Source organism: Rhinolophus hipposideros (genome assembly GCF_964194185.1).
Source record: "Rhinolophus hipposideros genome assembly, chromosome: 22".
NCBI classification, from domain to species: Eukaryota; Metazoa; Chordata; class Mammalia; order Chiroptera; family Rhinolophidae; genus Rhinolophus; species Rhinolophus hipposideros.
Genome location: NC_138068.1, coordinates 8,458,085 through 8,475,296, shown reverse-complemented (window position 1 = coordinate 8,475,296; position 17,212 = coordinate 8,458,085). Strand labels below are relative to the sequence as shown.

The 17,212-nt window shown below is 48.0% G+C and overlaps 1 protein-coding gene across 3 annotated transcripts in view; it reads right to left on the bottom strand.

The window, feature by feature from the left end:
- Nucleotides 1-17,212, bottom strand: part of NFATC2 (nuclear factor of activated T cells 2) — a gene marked incomplete at its 5' end in the record, with an annotated part of 148,954 nt that overhangs the window by 33,752 nt on the left and 97,990 nt on the right. For all 3 annotated transcript variants that reach the window (XM_081033651.1, XM_081033650.1, XM_081033649.1), the window contains 3 exons: nucleotides 6,017-6,706; nucleotides 8,895-9,021; nucleotides 9,613-9,668. In XM_081033651.1, the coding sequence (XP_080889777.1) occupies nucleotides 6,017-6,706; nucleotides 8,895-9,021; nucleotides 9,613-9,668 (873 nt within the window). The remainder of the gene's footprint in view (nucleotides 1-6,016; nucleotides 6,707-8,894; nucleotides 9,022-9,612; nucleotides 9,669-17,212) is intronic.

The window sequence follows — 17,212 nt, the reverse complement described above, 5'->3', positions numbered from 1 at the left end:
GGGCCTTGAGGTAAACAGAATATCCACACTGCTGCTTTGCTGCCTGAAAACCAGTCCCTGTGAGTCACAGAACAGCTCCTTTTTCTGGGGCTTTTTCCTACGTGCTTTTCACATACAGTATGTATTTGTCCAAATAAAATAGTCTTTTAAGTGACCAAAATCAAGGTAAGCCTGGACAAGGCAGCAGAAGAAAGCTGGAGGGACGTAGGGCTATTATGGGCGTAATAGTAGTGACTATTGTTAATGGTGCAACTGTTAATTGTGAAATGTCATTTAGGAGGTTTTTGTCCTTGGCTGGCAACTGCAAGTTCAGATCTTAACGCACTTGTGGCAGTTTGAGGATCCGGGTGGGAAGTACAGTTTTCACGGGCCCGGAGAGTAGGTAGGTGGCCCAAAGCGGGGGTCAGAGCAGCTCATACACAAACAGCTGGCTGCCCCCTGGGTCGGCTGCCCACATCCCCCCTAACTAGGCACCTTCCTTGAGGACACACCCCAAGGTCAGAGGATATAAAATGAATGACACTTACAACTACTTCACACACCTCCCATGGACTGCTGTGGGCATACAAACTGGTACAACCGCTTTGGGAAGAGGGCCTGGCAAGGGCTCTGCTCCCGACCTTCTGTGTAGGCACCAAAAGAAGAGTTCCAGAGTGCTCACAGACGTCTTATTCATACAACTGGAAACAACACACATGTCCATCAACGGGAATGTCGGCGCCGAGATGTAGGCTATTCACTCAATGGAATAATGCATGACCAGAAAAGGAATGAACCTCAACTAGACCCAACAATATCGCCGGGTCTCACGCTTGTGGCTGATGGAGGAGGCAGACCCCCTGTGTGACGTCTGTCTGGGCATAAAGGCAAAATGAATCCGTGAGCTTAGAAGGCAGGACAGTGGTGGCCTCTGTGGAGGGGCAGGAGGGGACCTCTGCGGGACTTCCAGGGTGCTAATCAGATTCTATGTCATGCACAATTCGGGGGTGATTATATGGGTGGGCTCCCTGGTGACATTCAGAGTACACTATTGCTTTCAGAATGTACATATATTTCAATATTTAAATACATAGAGAAATGTTCAAATTTGTTCAATGTATATCAATAAAAAAGTTCATATGAATGAGGAATAGAGAAGCAGATTCAAAACAGACTGATGTGCTCTCTTCCTACGTGTATAAAGTATAAACACACACACGAGCACGCACACACCATCTGTCGTTCTTACAAGCCATTGGCAGAGGCTCTGGCCATGACTGAGACCACACCCCTTCTCCCTAAGACATTTCCACCACAGCATCAAGGATGTCCTTTGAATCCCAGGCCTCACCCTGTCCCTTGGTCCTCTGGTCTGTAGCTGAGTCTCGAGGTTATCAGTGTAGGCTCCCTAATCCCAGAGCCTGTAGAGAGCGGGGCCCAATGACCTGAGAACCACCACTTCCTTGGAGAACGTGGTACCAACAGCACCTGGCAAGAATCCCACCCAGTCCCGTGTTTCCCAGCATTTCTCCCGCTTGCCTGGACCAGGCACAGCACAAACCTACCTGCTCGATAGAGGTACCCTGGGCAGTCAAAGGTGCAGCTGCCCTTCGTTCTAGGCAACAGAAGGGGCAAGAACTATTTGTGAGCTGATCACAGTTTGGCAATTCCTGTTACATTTTAAATAACCACACTCGTGAAAGGACACACCACTCCTAGTAAAAACGCTCCACCCCGCCTCACATTCCTGCCGCAGGACTCACATTCTTCGCCTCTGGCTTTGTCTAAAACGGAGTAAACCCCTTGCTTTCCAACTCCTGCCTCCCTGTAGTCCAGTTTCCAAATGCAGCCAGAGTGATCTTTTCAAAAGGTAAATCAAATCGCACAGCACCGCTGCCAAAAACCCGCCAACACTAACCCGTCGTTCTGACCTCATAGCCTCGGCCACCTGCTGTTCCCTCCCCTGAAACACCCTTCCCTCAGAACTTCCCGAAGCCCACCTCCTCAGAGCGCTTCTCTGTGCGCTCGGGCTGAGAGGCCAACACCACCTCATCCACCCACACTCCAGCTCCGAACCTCGTGTAATTTCCCTCATGACTTATAATCACCATCTGAAATATGCTTAGTTATTACCTTACATGCTGATGTCTAGCTCTATCAAAAAAATACCCCCACGAGAGCAAGGATTTCACTTGACTTGTTCACCAGTGTACCCCCTGAGTCCCAGAACAGGGCTGGACACCGAGAATGCAACCAGTAAATACCTGTGGGTGAGGTGGGGGAGGTTGGGGAGGGAGGGTAGGAGGAAGGGCAAAGAACAGGGAGGGTCGGGAGGAGAGAGGGGTAGACAGAAAACGGGAGGGAGGGAAGAGTTGGTTCACAGAATCATGCAACTGCTGGAAGTTGTTGGTGTCTTTCCGGTACAACCAGAGGCTTTAGAACAAGACAGTAGTTATGGAAGGGACCAGAGGGCAGAGGAAAACAACGAGTGAGTGTGCAGGGCACACGTTTCAGAACTATGAAGAACTGCCTGAGTGGGAGGGGGAGCGGGAGGAGAGGGATGGGGGAGGATGCATTTTGCCCTGGAATATCACTTATTCTGCTAGTTCAAAAAGAGACTTTTTGAAAATGTCTCAAGCCCTTGGAGTGGAGAAAAGTAGAAGTGGCATTCTGGAGTTCCAAGAAAAAACGGGACCCAGACAGTGTCTGTGTGCAGGAATGCAGTTTGGGAAGAGGAGAGAGAGAGAAAAAGCAGAAGGAGCACAGCAGCCAGGTGGGGTGCCCAGATACCATACTCTGGATCGTCAGCAAAGGCTCCGGAAAAGATAACCGAACACTTCCCAGGATCTCAGTGGAGTGGCATGCTCAACCTCTAAGCATGCCACATGTGTGTGTGTGGACCACGTCCGCTGGTGACCCCTTCCTTTTCCATCTGGGGACCTGCCTGGACCCTCAAAACACTAATCCCAACTCTTACAAAGTCTCCACGGAAAGTCTACTTTGCCGAAGTCCCAAGGCATATAAATGGAACGTGAGAAGTACGCCCACACCGGAAGCACGTTCTGCTGGAACTTGTGCAGCCAGATATGTACTTTGTGGGGGAGACCCTCCCCCTGAGTAATCAATGGAAAGGACAGGAAAGGATCTTAAAGACCTAGGATGTCTCCCAACCAGACTAGGAAAATGGCCCAGGGATTTCCAGTTTATCTGTCAGCAATGAACGCAAAACAAACAGCAGTCCGAATCCCCATCCGTAAAGCCAACAGAGGAATCTGAGAATGTCCCATGGGTGCCTGAAGGCCTGGGAGAGGGATCTGAAGTTCCAGCAACTCGGGGACAAAACTGCACCCACCTCTCCCTGGTAGCTACAGGGTGGTACAGCTTGGGGCTTACCACTGGGCACAGCCGGCCACATGGGAACCTCCCCATCGGAGGGTCCTAGGTTGGGCAGAGCCTTGGGGACAATGCGAGTCAAGCACTGAATATCTAACCAGCAGCCACACTGTTGCCTCTTGGGAACCACATGGGTAGAAATTATTCTATGCCCTGTCGCACTCTGACTCCAGGAACATGAAGCCCAAGAATGAAGAAGTCTGAACATGGCATAGGGAGGGGGCAGTCCTGGCTTCAAGCTCTGACAGTCCTTCATGGTCTTTCTCCCAAATGTTGGGGAGATGGGTTCGAGGCCTGTGGTATTATATAACTCCAGGGTTCCCTTCACATAGGATACAATACAATGTGGACAGCACCCTCTGGGGTTGTGCACCCTCTTGTCTGTGATGGAGTAATTTTGGGAAGTGCCGCATCCCCTCATGTTAGAGATTTATAATGTCCACTAGTACAGTAAAGGCTCTGAGAAGTCCTGCAGTGGAAGGTTTTTTTAAAACTTCACTTAACTAAGTTTTCTTCAGCTTTTTAAAGCCGTGGAACCCTCACTTTGGAAAATACCTCCTACAGTCCCATGAAACTGGGCTTGTCCAGAATGTTCTTAAGAAAAGGCTCTACCAGAAGAAGCAATTTCACCACACTTAGTTCTCCAAGACATGCTTGGGGCCTACTCATGTTACTGACCTGCCAGGAGCTCCCTCTCACCATGACTTAGAATCTGCCTACATTCAAAAAGACACTTTGGAGGCCTGAAGGGTCTTCATTCTCAGCTGCTCTCTCCATAACTTAGGCTTCTGTGAAAACAGGAAGCGCCTCTGTGGGTCTGACACGCGGAGGTGACTCCTGACCACCTCAGACCCACCTGGACACTGGTCATGGAGAGCCAGGGCACAGACTAACTCAGGTGCTCACGTTTTACCTTTAACGTAGGATGATGGACAGGGTGGGAGGGGCCAGCACATTTCTTGCTCTGGAGACAGAACCAACACCCGACACAGAGTCCGGTGGGGAAAGTTACCTGCCCCTCTTCAGGCACTCATTTATTTATAAAGCGCCTCCGCCCTGATACATCTCCCAAGCATGCACGTGGAGGGAGGTCCAGTTACAGCCACATTTCATGTATCTGCTCACAGTAGGCATTCCACATCGGTTGAACTTTCTACACGATCATCTCCTTTCAAATAGGGACCAAAAGTGTATTTAACCATATTGGGTGTAAATTGTTCAGGAATGAATTGCACGTGGATCTCCCTTTTAAAATGGAGCCCAGGGACCCTACGTCAACCTGTGTTTGATTATTCAGGATTAGACAAATCAATTATTAATGCAGCAAAACCTGAAGCCAACCTTGCAAGGCACGTGGGTGGTTTGACCCTACAGTAAGTGGCCCTAGAGATCTTTGCTTGATGCATTTGGGGGAAGTTTTTGATAGAATGTTTTACTAGAGAGAAAACGTGGAAACTGCTGGAACACACAGGAGTATCCCCACGATAACCCAATCATCACAAACTCAGCATAAAGGAAAAGTCAATAGTCTCTGAGTTGGAACCAAAGGATTGCTGCCACTCAAGTGTCTGATGTTTATCACCTGGTCTTTATAACTCATGGCCATTTTGAAGTTTTGTACCTTACTTCCTACTCCTTGGCTGTGTTCCTGAGAGTGAATTTTCCTAATCGATTGGGGTTGCAGAATATATCCGATGCTACTGCTTCTAAAATGCAAGGCTAGAGCTGTGGACGGCAGCCAGCAGTATAGGTTTCCCTTCTCCCATTAAGAAACTCAAACCACCTGTTTTCTTTTTTCTGGAGCCCCCCAGGGGGAGGCTGCTCTGTCTGCCCCGCCCACCCTCTCAGTACTTCAGCTACACCTGGCTGATCCCAGGTGAGTCCTGCCAACACAAATGGGATCACAGACCAATGTCACATACACAACCACTCCAACAAGACTACCCTCCAGCTGAGCCCCCGCCAATACACTCGGGCACCTACAGACTCACACAAAGCCGCCTCTGCCCAACCACCCCATCAGCAGGGCTCACCACAACGGAAGCCCACTGTTTCCCTCCCATCAATGTGCTTCTCTGTTCCACTAGCACATGGCAGAGAGATGCCTGCGGCCTGCCTGCAAGCCCCCCATTCATGCTTCCTTCTCATAGAGCCACTTTACAATGAGCTTTCTCCCTCCCTTTTCTCCACACTCCCCCCTCCCCAAATACACAAAAGAGGGCTACAAAATAGGGATTTTTTTTCTCTACAGGAATAAAAGGTTAGCTTTCCTTCCTTTCTGTTTTCCTACCCTTGGGCTAAATTTGGCAAACGGAAAGCGAGTGGAAGCAGTTTAACTGACCCAGTTCATAACCCAGGGGACACTCCTGTGGCCAGAACTGCCTTCTTTTGCTCTTTCTCTTACGATGGTTGTAAGGGGGCATCTGAAAACCCTTACCACCCATGCCAACTGTCCTGCTGGGAAATGATTCATGCACAGACCTGGGTGAGGCCTTAAAGGTTATCTTATTCAACCCCCTTAAATGAAAGAGGGGGGCACTGAGGCCCAACGAGGTGAAGGAAGATACCCAGGCCATACAGTGAACTAGCTGGGGGATGCTTTGGGCACAGTCCTTACAGGCAATTTAAAAAACGATCATCTTACCGTCATCCAAGTAGGTCTGATCCAAGTTCTGCTCCTGCTTAATTGTCACTCCTGTGGGTAATGCTTCCTTTTGGTCACTGACCGGGGGTCCGTTTTTGGCGGCTCTTTGGCTTGTGGCATTCTGCGGCTGAATGACCGTGGGGTAGGACCCCGGGCTCAGCCTCTGACCTTGATTGACAGGGGGCGGGCCGGGCCTGGCAGTGCCGGGTGCGAAATTCTCGCAGTACATGATGTGCTGGAATTCTTGGTGGCTTCCGCAGCGCAGCTGCTGGTTGGTGGGCGAGTAGTGGATCACCGGCGAGGCCTGCTGGTTGGCGGGGGAAGAGTGGAGCAGGGCCGAGCTCTGGCCCTGGGAGCCTGCGTGCACCAGCACCGAGCGGTGCGCGTCGGCCAGGGACAGGGGCGCCGCCATGAGGGCCGGCTGCTGGTAGCCCAGGAGGCTGGGGCTCAAGCTCTTGCTGCGCTGGTACAGGACGGCCGCTGGGTTCTGCTGCTGGTAGCGGGCGTCGGGGGACGAGAGCCCTGAGCGGAATTGCTGGCAGGGAGCCATGGTGGCCACCAGGCAGGAAGGGGACTCCGCCACCATCGGGTGCTGTGGGTAGTAAGGCTGGCTCCCCAGGCCCCCGGGGATGGGGCTGCACATCAAGGTGGGGTCATATTCATCCGTGGGCTCCGTCTTGATGGCTGGGACTGCGAGAAGAGAAAAAGCACAGAAGTGCACCTTTCTCAGTGAGACACAGACGTGCACAGAGTATTAGCCGATAGCGGTTGGGAACCCGGCCTTGGGAGTGCACATGGGTGGGATCAAACAGTGGGATTCTGTCACTTATGAGCCTTGGGCAAGAGGCTCCCTGTACAATTGTCTTAGGTCAGAAATCTAACCATGGGCTATGATCTTGAACTATAGTTCTTTCCAACAGTGCAAAGGTAGCAGGAATGTCTGTCTCAGCCCTGGACGTGTGCAGCCCTTCTCCCCAGGAGGAAAGCTCAGAAAAGAATGCTTGATTTAAAATCATGCCTCCTCCTCCTTCCTCTGCCCTAGCAGTTCCCATCCCCCTTCCTTGCTCATGGTCCTTCATAATACTTATCACCATCTGAAATATTCTATATATTTTGTGTGCCAATTTATCTGAACACCCCACTAGAATGTCAGCTCCTCAAAGGGAGAATTTTGTTTGTTTGTTTCTGGTCTGTTTTGTTCAATGCTGGGTCCCCAGCATCTAAAACACCGCCTAGACCTTAACCGGCACTCAGATATTTTCTGGACAAGGAATGACCAAACGGTGATAGTCACCTTCTTCATTTTGTAGTACTTTGGGGGAATGAAACCCACTGGCTGTGGGCCTCAGTTTCCCCACCTGTTACTTGGCAGTAATAAGTACACTTACTCCACAGGGTAACATGTTGGGAGGATTAAATGAGATACGTGTGCAAAGAACTCAGCACCATGACTGGCATACAGTAAGTGCTCAGTGTTTGCTGCTGTTGCTATTATCTTATTACTATTATCACTACTATGAGTGTTGTCACGGTTACCATTCCTCTCTCTCTCCACCTAGGACAGTCACCGCAATTTCTGTTTCTCCAACATTCAGCCCCAGGTGCTAAGGAATCAGCTTTCTTTTCACCGGAGTAAATAAATCGGTGACAGGACAGCAATCAAGTTGCTCCCCACCCCCAAGTGGTGGGGGGGTAGAGAGGCAAGGAGGGTGGGCACCTAAAGCAAAAATGCAGCTGTGGCACCAACTGCAGAAATCATTTCTCAAGATGCCATTCAAAGATGGTCAGCTCACTCCCCTGCCCTCCTGGTCCTTGCCTGGGCCGTGCTCAGACAACCATGTACCAACTGGGACCCAGGAGGCCTTGCTACCACCAATGAGAGGTGAGAGCCACATAAATGTAACTGAAAACCTCTGCCTTAGAGGTTTGGGCTCCACAGTTTTAGGTCCCATGCATGTCACATCAGTCCCAGGACAGTGAAATGCTCATAGGGGTCTCACAAACCTGTGGACACACTCCACTGAAGCCAAGCCCCCCAAGACCCGGCTGCCAGGACCGTTCTCTCAGTTTCAGGCTTCCAGGAACCCAGAGGCTTCAGGTGAAACTGTCACAGCACAGAAATTATACTCTGGCTGGATAGTCTCAAATTACAGGTTTCCAATCCTGGAAAAGTGGCTAGGAAGCCTGTCTCAGCGTAGGGGAGTTTAGAGCCTGTGTCTACAGCCCCTGTCATAATCTGACATATCAATATTACTTACGATCTGAATAACGTTAGGACATCAGCTCTCCGAGGGAGGGCAGAACTTTTGATCTGTTTTGCTCACTGCTATGTCTCCAAGCCAAGGACTATACCTGACACTCATATATTTTGAGGACAAGTGAATGGATGAAAAATAGCACTTGTCACCCTTTTTGAGACTGTAGCACTTTATGGGAATGAGATGTCCTGGGTGGGTTATCCAGCCAGGAACTCCACGTGGCCACAGGGTGACTACCCACTGTGGGGTGGACTAAAGATTCTGTAGGTTTCAGGGCATATTCACCTCTACCCATATCATGATCAAATCTAAGGAGGACGGGAATCACCAGCTTTGTAACCTTCTGCTGAATATGTCCACGTGTTTCCCTCCCAAAGGAAAACGTTCATAATAATAATAGCTAATATCCTTGATATGAGTTTACCATCAATTTGCTGTGCTAAACACTTTAGTGCATCTGATTTCTGTAACTCTCATAAGGAAGGTGCCATGTGATAGATAAGAAAACTGAGGCTCATCGAGGTTGAGTCACCTGCCCAAGGTGGCCCAGCGGGCAGCAGACGATACGTGTCCTCACGCACATGCCCATGCCTCTCCCACCACAGAAGAGAACTCCTTACCTGGATGGTAGGTAAAGTGCTGAGGCTGACTTCGTTTTCTTTTCCCATTGATGACGTAGAAGTTCACCTTCACCGAAGTGCGGATGTGTTTGTTCCGATACTCAGGGATCTCAACAAAAAGCATGTTCTGGAAGGAAGGAGTTGTCATCAGCCTCACGGCAATAACGTTTAAATTCCTATCCAAGCCCCCAAGCACATGGAGCCGGCCCGTCTAAAAGGAGTCAGGACACGGTCCACACATTTACAGGTGAAATTCTATTTAAGGGGAACTTGACTTTTTGGCTGCAGCAAAGAAAGCATTGCCACCGTGTTTCCCCAAAAATAAGACCTAGCCGGATCATCAGCTCTAATGCGTCTTTTGGAGCAAAAATTAATATAAGAAGACCCGGTCTTATTTTACTGTAAGACTGGGTATAATATAATATAATACTGGGTCTTATATTAATTTTTGCTCCAAAAGACACATTAGAGCTGATGGTCTGGCTAGGTCTTATTTTTAGGGAAACATGGCATTTACTCTATACAAGTATATTAAGATGTCACCATTACAAATCAGAGGGCTTAGTGCTCAATAAATGTTTAAGTCATTTGTCAATTTAATACCATCTGAGTGCCTGTTAGCACTGGGACTTGGATGAAGGAAAGAAAAAAAAGAAGGAGAGAGGAGACGAAGGAGGTGGGAGGGAATCATGGCAGGGCGTGCGGCCTGGATGCTTACAGGCTGGCTCTTGTCTTTATCCACTGTGGCCTCCATCTCCCAAATTTGCTGCCCATCTGGAAAAACAAAAAAAACGACAGGCTTTGAAGGAACTAGTAGAAACCAAAGACTTAAGACAAAAACCGACGAATAGCGATCTTGGTTTATGTATTATGTCATTTCAGTAAGGTGTATATGTGTGTTTGTTACATATATATATATACACGTATGTGTACATATATGTATTTCCTTATACATGTATATTTCTGTTTGCAAAGGCAACACATATGGATAACAGAAAACTCAGCAACCATTGAAAATAAGGAAAAAAATTGCCATCATCCCAACACCATTATTCTTTTTCTCTATATCTGAATAACTATATATATCTTCCTTTCTTTAAAAATAATAGTATTGTAATACATTATACTTTATTATGTGCTTTGTTCAAGCAAAGACTACTTCCAGAATGTCCTGCATATACCAAGACTGTCACAGGGGCCCCATTACAGATCACTGGGCTGTCCCCGCCATGCCTTCTTGATTGTCTGAGAACACAGGTGGCTCACACAGTCTGTCCTAAGAGTCTTAAACAATGTCCTGGTTTGTGAGTCACTAGAGAGGGTGGAAACATAGGAGGCCCACCCTCCACCTTTCAATCAACAGATAGCCTGGATCTCACACGGCTCATTGCCACGATTGATGAGAGGTTTGTTCAATAGTAAACTTTCCTTCCGTGGAGCAGAGAACTCGTTCCCCAGTTTGGGGCCAGCAAGTGGGGCCAAACAAAACTCTGCATTTGCAAATGACAGATTTCTTTTGCTGACCACCTACATTGGCCACTGGGCAGTTTTTGCTCAAACAAATCATTTCCACAAGTGTTTGCAGGTTGTTTTGTGGAACACTGGCTCTGAAGATTATTAAATGGGTTTATGAGAACAGGAAACAAATTCTAATAAGCGTTTGGAAAATGCTGAGTGAAAGTCAAATGCATTTCTTTACTACAGGACTTCTCAGAGCCTTTAACCTGCTGTTATGCAGCGTAACTCTCCAAGGTGGGCTAGGGGATGAACCATGTCCCAACGTTTGGCCAAAAAAACCCTCCCCCCCTTTAAAAATATTATTATATAAGTTTCAGGTGTACAACATCATAATTCGACATCTGTATACACGACAAAGCGATCACCCTCAAAAGTCTAATTACTATCTATCACCATACAATTTACTCTTTTCTCCCCTTTCACCCACCTCCCAACTCCCATCCCCTCTGGTACCGACTGATCTGCTCTCTGTATCTATGAGTTTGTTTTTGTTTTGTTTTGCTTGTTCGTTTGGAGTTTTTTGTTGGTTTGGTTGTTTGTTTGTTTTTCAGATTCCACACATGAGTGAAATCATACACTATTTATCTTTCTCTTTCTGATTTATCTCACCTAGCATTATACCCTCAAGATCCACTCCTCTCACTCTCTTTTTAAAGCACAGCTATTAGCATCTCTGTGAGAGGTTAGCTTTGAACACATATAATCTTGGCTCTTAAAGTCCACGCAAAGAAATCTGGTTTCCACGCATTATTTGAACTTCTAGTATAGAACATATTTCCCAAAATAATAATAAAAAGTCTTGTGATTGCTACCAAAGCTGATGCAATCTAGACAATCTTAACAACAAACAAGCAATGACTCAGCTGGAGGCTCTGTAACAAGTCATTCTGCAAGCTCTGGCCTTACAGTTCTATTAGGCGCAATTCCTGAAATGACTCAGTGTCAAAAGGGAGGAGGAAAGGGTGGTGAATGCACTGACTTTCACTAGAGTCTGAGATCTCTGTGGAGGGGACCGAGTTAATAGCTGTCACCATCTCCTCAACACCCAACAAACTGTAGGTGCCTAGTAAACGTCTCCTGTCTGAGCAAACAAAAGTGTCAACAGTTCCAAAGGCTGCTGACCGGGCCAAGAAAAAACCAGAAGCTAACTTCAGCCACTGCTCAAGAGGAAGCAAGAAAAGATAGATGGATAGGCATAAAGGAATTTGAAGCTGAGTCATCAAAATGGCGCTTTCCGTGTGCAAAGCCCTAGACAGAGCTAGTCAGAGGAAATCCTCATTTCTTTGTCAAAGACATGTCAAAGATTATCCACAGAGATGCATATCCCCTTCTCAGGTGGCAGTTAAGAGCTAGGCACGGGTCCTCGTCAAAAAGTATATTCGTGTTCATTAACTGCAAGGTGAGCTCTAAGTCAGAAGATCAAGTGCAAAATTAATGGAGGAAATGAATAGTAATACGTTCCTATATAATGTGCGATCTCCTTCTTAACCTCTGATTGGCTGAACTGAGTTCTGCCACCAATGGTATCATGAGTCCTTTCAGTTTCGCTCATCATCCTGTATGACTTTGACTTGCTTTGAAAAGGAAGGACCATTTTCAGAAGTCTCATAACTGGGAGGAAAGGGAGAAATGCCTGGAAAGTGATTGGGAAGTATTAAGCTGGGTCCAAACAGCTTCCATCCCCAGCTCTCTGCCTTAACTCATGCCAGTAATGGAAGATAAAGCACAGAGACTACAAAATGACAGGGTGATAAAAAGGGGTGTCACCAAGAGCAGAGTTCTCAGAGTCTCCTGGTCTAGGGACTCAACAGAAATGGAAGGAAGGCCTTCTCCCTAAATTTCACCCTTTTTCCATCTCTGGTGAACGTACATAAATAAAACGCTACCCACCAACAGTCATACAATTCTCGTGCACAGGTGCTCACACGTACCCTTAGAAATCAGGCAGCCTAACACCATCAGATGGGGAAACTGAGGCCCAGAGAAGGAAGGCGCGTTGTCCAAAGGCATGCAGTAGACAGTTATTAAACCACGGCCCGTAAGCAGCAAGTGGCATAGTCCAATAACAAAGGAGATACTTTTGAGGAGAAAAGCTCAAGGTTATTAAGCAGAGGTAAGATGACCAGCTTCCTGGGAGGCTGGAGTAAGGGCCTACAAAGGTAGGATCTGTCTAGGGCCACATCCAGCACAAAGGTGTCTACACATCTTCTCAAGCCCTTCCCTGCTTCCCCGTTCTTCCAGGTACCATCCAAGTTCTTGATCCAAGTCCTGCCTCTGTTCCAAGCTCTCCCGGCACCATTCTCACCCTTCCCAGTGAAAATAATGGCGATCGCCTACGAGCATTCACTCTACACGAAGCATCACTCTAAGCGCCTCACAGTATGGACTTGTCTATTCCACACAACAACCAGAGGCTACAGGTCGGAGCATCACCCGAATTTGACTGTCAGAGTGCTCAGACACAGAGGCGAGGGCACTGGCCGAGGGACACTCAGCTCGTGGGTGGGGAAGCCAGCCCTGAGCCCAGAGAGCCTGGCTTTACAGCCAGTGCTCCTTGTCCCATCGACATTATGCGGTTTCAGACTCCTGTGCCCGTGCAGCTCCTCTGCCAAGTTCATGAAGGGAGGTGGGCAGGCATTCCAGGGGGCTGGTCCTTCAAGACTCAGCTGTGGGCTCCTGTTTTAGACCAAGTTTGTCCCATCCCGGGTCCCTTAGCACCCTGGGTACCTCTGCCTCTCTTGCTGTCTCCCCATTCTCTAGGCCATCCTCCTGCCACATGCCAGCGCTCAGCCATTTGTCAGCACAATTAGAATTAAAATCATCACAATAGAGTCACCATCTAAGTGGTAGCTGGGGCAGGAGGGTGCTTCTTCAAAGAAAGCCGCGATCCTTTGGGTGGCAACAACCCAAGTGTCCATCAATGGATGGATGGATAAACAAAATGTGGTCTATCCATACAATGGAATATTATTCAGCCTTAAAAGGGAAGGAAGTTCAAACACACGCCACAACACAGAGAGACCTCGAGAATGTTATGCTGAATGAAACAAACCAGACACAAAAGGACAAATACTATATAATCCCACTTATACGAGGTCCCGCAGAACAGGCAGATTCACACAGAGAGTACAACACAGGTTAACAGGGACTTGGGGGAGGAGGGTGGGAGCGGTTATCGTTTAGTGGGTACAGCGCTTCTGTTTCAGAAAATGAGAGCATTCTGAAAATAGACAGTGGTGATTGTTACACAACACTGTAAATGCATTTAATGCCACTGAATTATATCCGTGCAAATAGTTAAATGATCAAATACGTGATATGAATTTTACCACAATTTCTTTTTTTTATTAAAAAGCCAAATGGCCTCACCCCAGAGACCTGGCTTGCTTTGGGGCCTATCGATTGGCTTAGAAGTTTTGTAATTCGCTGCTGCCATTTCAAGATAAGATTTCACCTAAAAATGTAGATTTTGCTCTTAAAAAAAAAAAAACAATTTCAGACACTCTGACAATTCCGGGCACCCCTCTATAGGAACCTCAGCATGGCAGCCTCTTCGGACACTGCCGTGCTCTCCCATGTCACCCTTGCCCTGATCCCCACATCTCTCATTTACTTTCCAGGCCCTGCCTCAGTGGGCCTTTGAGAGAAAAAGATAGGTCCAGCCTCTCATAAGAGGAGAACCAGTCAGGTTTCTGCAGACTGCCCTTTCACAGGGACATGCCTGATGTTTTTCTCATGATTGCCAGACATCTGACCCAATATTATCTCCGTCAGTGTCTCACTCTGCTGCACACCCCCTCCCAAACCCAGGACCCTGGCCATCTGTCAGAATGGAGAAACAATTCGAGTTTCTTCTTCCTGGGCCATAGGCACCTTGCTCCCAGGACTTGACCTTTTCTTTTCTTCAGAATCAGAGCCATGTGCCCAGAAGGCCTCGGAGAAGCACCCTGAGCCACCATATAGCCCAGTCTCCTTTGAGGGCCTAGGTGTGTCCACAGGGGCCTCCCAGCCTGGCTGCAGAGGGACGCCACTATACTGTCACTCACTGAAAACCCTCCTTCCTCCTGACCCTCTACTCTGGGCTCCAGCCAGAGCAAACAGGACCTTACAGCAGCACTTCCTAGGAATGCCCTTTGCGGTAAGGCAGCCCGCCACCAATCCCGCGGCCCTGGTGGTTTCCACGCAGCCTGGCTCCCAGAGCTCCAGATGTCAGGTCAAAAAGAAGCCAGTGGGGTTAGACAGAAATTCCTGCTTACTCCAGGGTTCTCTTCAGTTTTGCTGTAACCCCGAGCCTTCTCAGACATGTTCTGCGGCCAGAACTGACTTCCTCTCTGTGTCACCTCAGCACTCAACATTTTATTCCTGTGTACCCCAAATTCTGGAGCAGACAGACCTGACTTCAAATTCCTGTTTTTCCCCCAATTAGCTATGTGAGCTTGAATAATATACGTCACCCCTCCTTGCCTCATCCAAAATATAGGGAACATTATAGTACCTGTACCTCCTGGGGGTCGTTCCAAGATAACAGACAGCTAGCGGAGAATAAATGTTCAACAGACCTTGGCACACATTATTATTATTATGGCGAGTGGCAACAGGTTATTTAATTATTGTCCTCTTTATCTTTTTTTTTTTTTAGAATGTATTAAAAAAAATGGAATAAAACCCCAAGCCTTTTTTAATCAGAACGTAGTACACATTCTTGCAATTATAAATACTTTTGCCTGTGGGCATGGGCTGGAGGGAATGTACAAAACTACAAGCAATGTCTGTTATGGGAGATGGGTAGCACGGTGCCTGACTTTCTTTCCTTTCAAAAATGGGTTTTGTGATTATCATGGAGAGAAGAGAGAGAGAGGGAGAGAGAGAGCACAGGAATGAGAAAGCAAAACCTAAACCATGAGCCAAAGCCATGGCCCTATCTTCTTCCTTTTGCACCCTTAGGCATTCGAGCCCCAAAAGCAATTTCACAAATCCATACGGGCTGTGTATCTCATGAAGGGTCTGTACTCAGTTCTGAGCAAACAAGTCCCCAACAGGAAGTGAAAGCCGACATGTCTGTCCTTGGTTTTATGTAGCACTCAGGGGGACTGGTCTCTAAGGGAAATGTGTGGTTTGCAAAATACCTCAAGGCCATTTTCCTGGGCTCCTCCCCCATCCCCCACCTGACATGCGGAGCACACAAGCCCCGGGATTCCACCAGCAGAACACACGAATCCCATCCTCTGAACTGAGCTCCAAGGAGGCAACGGAATTCACAGTAAATGCTGGCAGGGCTCTCTCAGCCTAAGGTAACTTGGTCTGGGTTCGAATTCTGTTATCACCATTTCCTAGCTGTGTGGTCTTTGAGTGACAGCTTAACCTATCTGTGCCTCCGTCTCCTCGTCGGCAAAATAAGAAAGTTACTTGCCTGACTTCAAAGAGTTTGGCAAGAATTCAACTAGAGATTATATGTAACGGGCTTAGCAAAATACCCAGCCCATAGTGAATGCTGGTCTCACTGTTATTATTTTGGAATTTGGTGTCTCTAATGGGCCCATCTCTAAGGGAGAAAGAATCGGCTGGCCATCTGACCCAAGTGTGCTGGTGGGTATCACCGTTTTGCGATTCATTTTATTGCAGAATGTCTCTCACTACAAAAGAATAAAATGGGCAGGTTGAGTTAATTATGTGCCATCCACACTTGGTATGTAATATTAGGTACCGGAACACCAGGCAGCCCTTAGGATAAGAGCAATCATATTTTCTGACCTGGAAACATGTCCCTATTATATTAAGAAGCCGAATTTTTAAGTGTTGCCGACTAGTACGTGCAACATGATGCAACTTCGTGAGTCTATAAATATGTCTGCTTAAACTTAGGGAACCTGTGCCCCGAGGCTACCCATGTGGTTAGACCCCTACAGCTGGGACTGGATGGATGAGGTGAGGCCCTCACGTCTTCTTCACATGATTTAAGAAACACGGTAGAATTGTGGGCAATTTTCATTTGGGTGCATTTTTTCGTGTTTTTTAAAATAAAGTTCTTCTCTTATGAAAACAGTATGTTGCAACTGCCTGCTGACGTGCCTGTCTCCCAGGAGCCCTCTGGGGCCACAGGCTCAGACAGAGGCCCGGCATGGGCCATAGGCACTGATTAAGCTCTTACTGTGCAGCAGGCCCTGTACAGGCTGTTGGGGCCACGGTACCAGCCACACAGGCCTTCCTCCAGACGAGGAGGCAGGGCCCGACATCCCACGGGAGCTCAAAAGACACATGGGCTCCAGGTTCCTCATTTCGACTGGAAGGGGCCCTGCCTTGTTCTTCAGCTTGCCTCCCCCGACTTGGCTCTGGCCACACTGACCTTCTCTGGCCCTCCAACAACCATGCTTGCTCTTCTCCAGACTTTGGCAGTACCAGTTCCTTCCCATCCTTCAGGTCCAGTTCAGAGAGGTGCCCCTTGACCTGTCCCCCATCTTCTGTCATTTTCTGCTTCTACCTTCCACTCTCTGACATCACGTTATCTTCCTGGTTTTCTTTCTGTCTCCCCTACTCGGCTGTGAGCTCCCTGAGAGCAGGACCACACATCTGTCTTGCTCTCTGCTTTATCCCCAGCACCGTACAGGTCTGGCACATATTAGGTGCTCAGTAAACACTGGCAGAATAAATGAACAAACTGACCTCAAGATTCCCCAGGGCTTGGCCCATAGCCAGAGCTCTGGAAATGTCTGACTACTGGTGTCTCCAGCTAAAAGATCCCACAAAGAGAATTTGCCAGACCCTGATAAAAGAATCCTTTTGGGAACTGACTGATGCGGAAG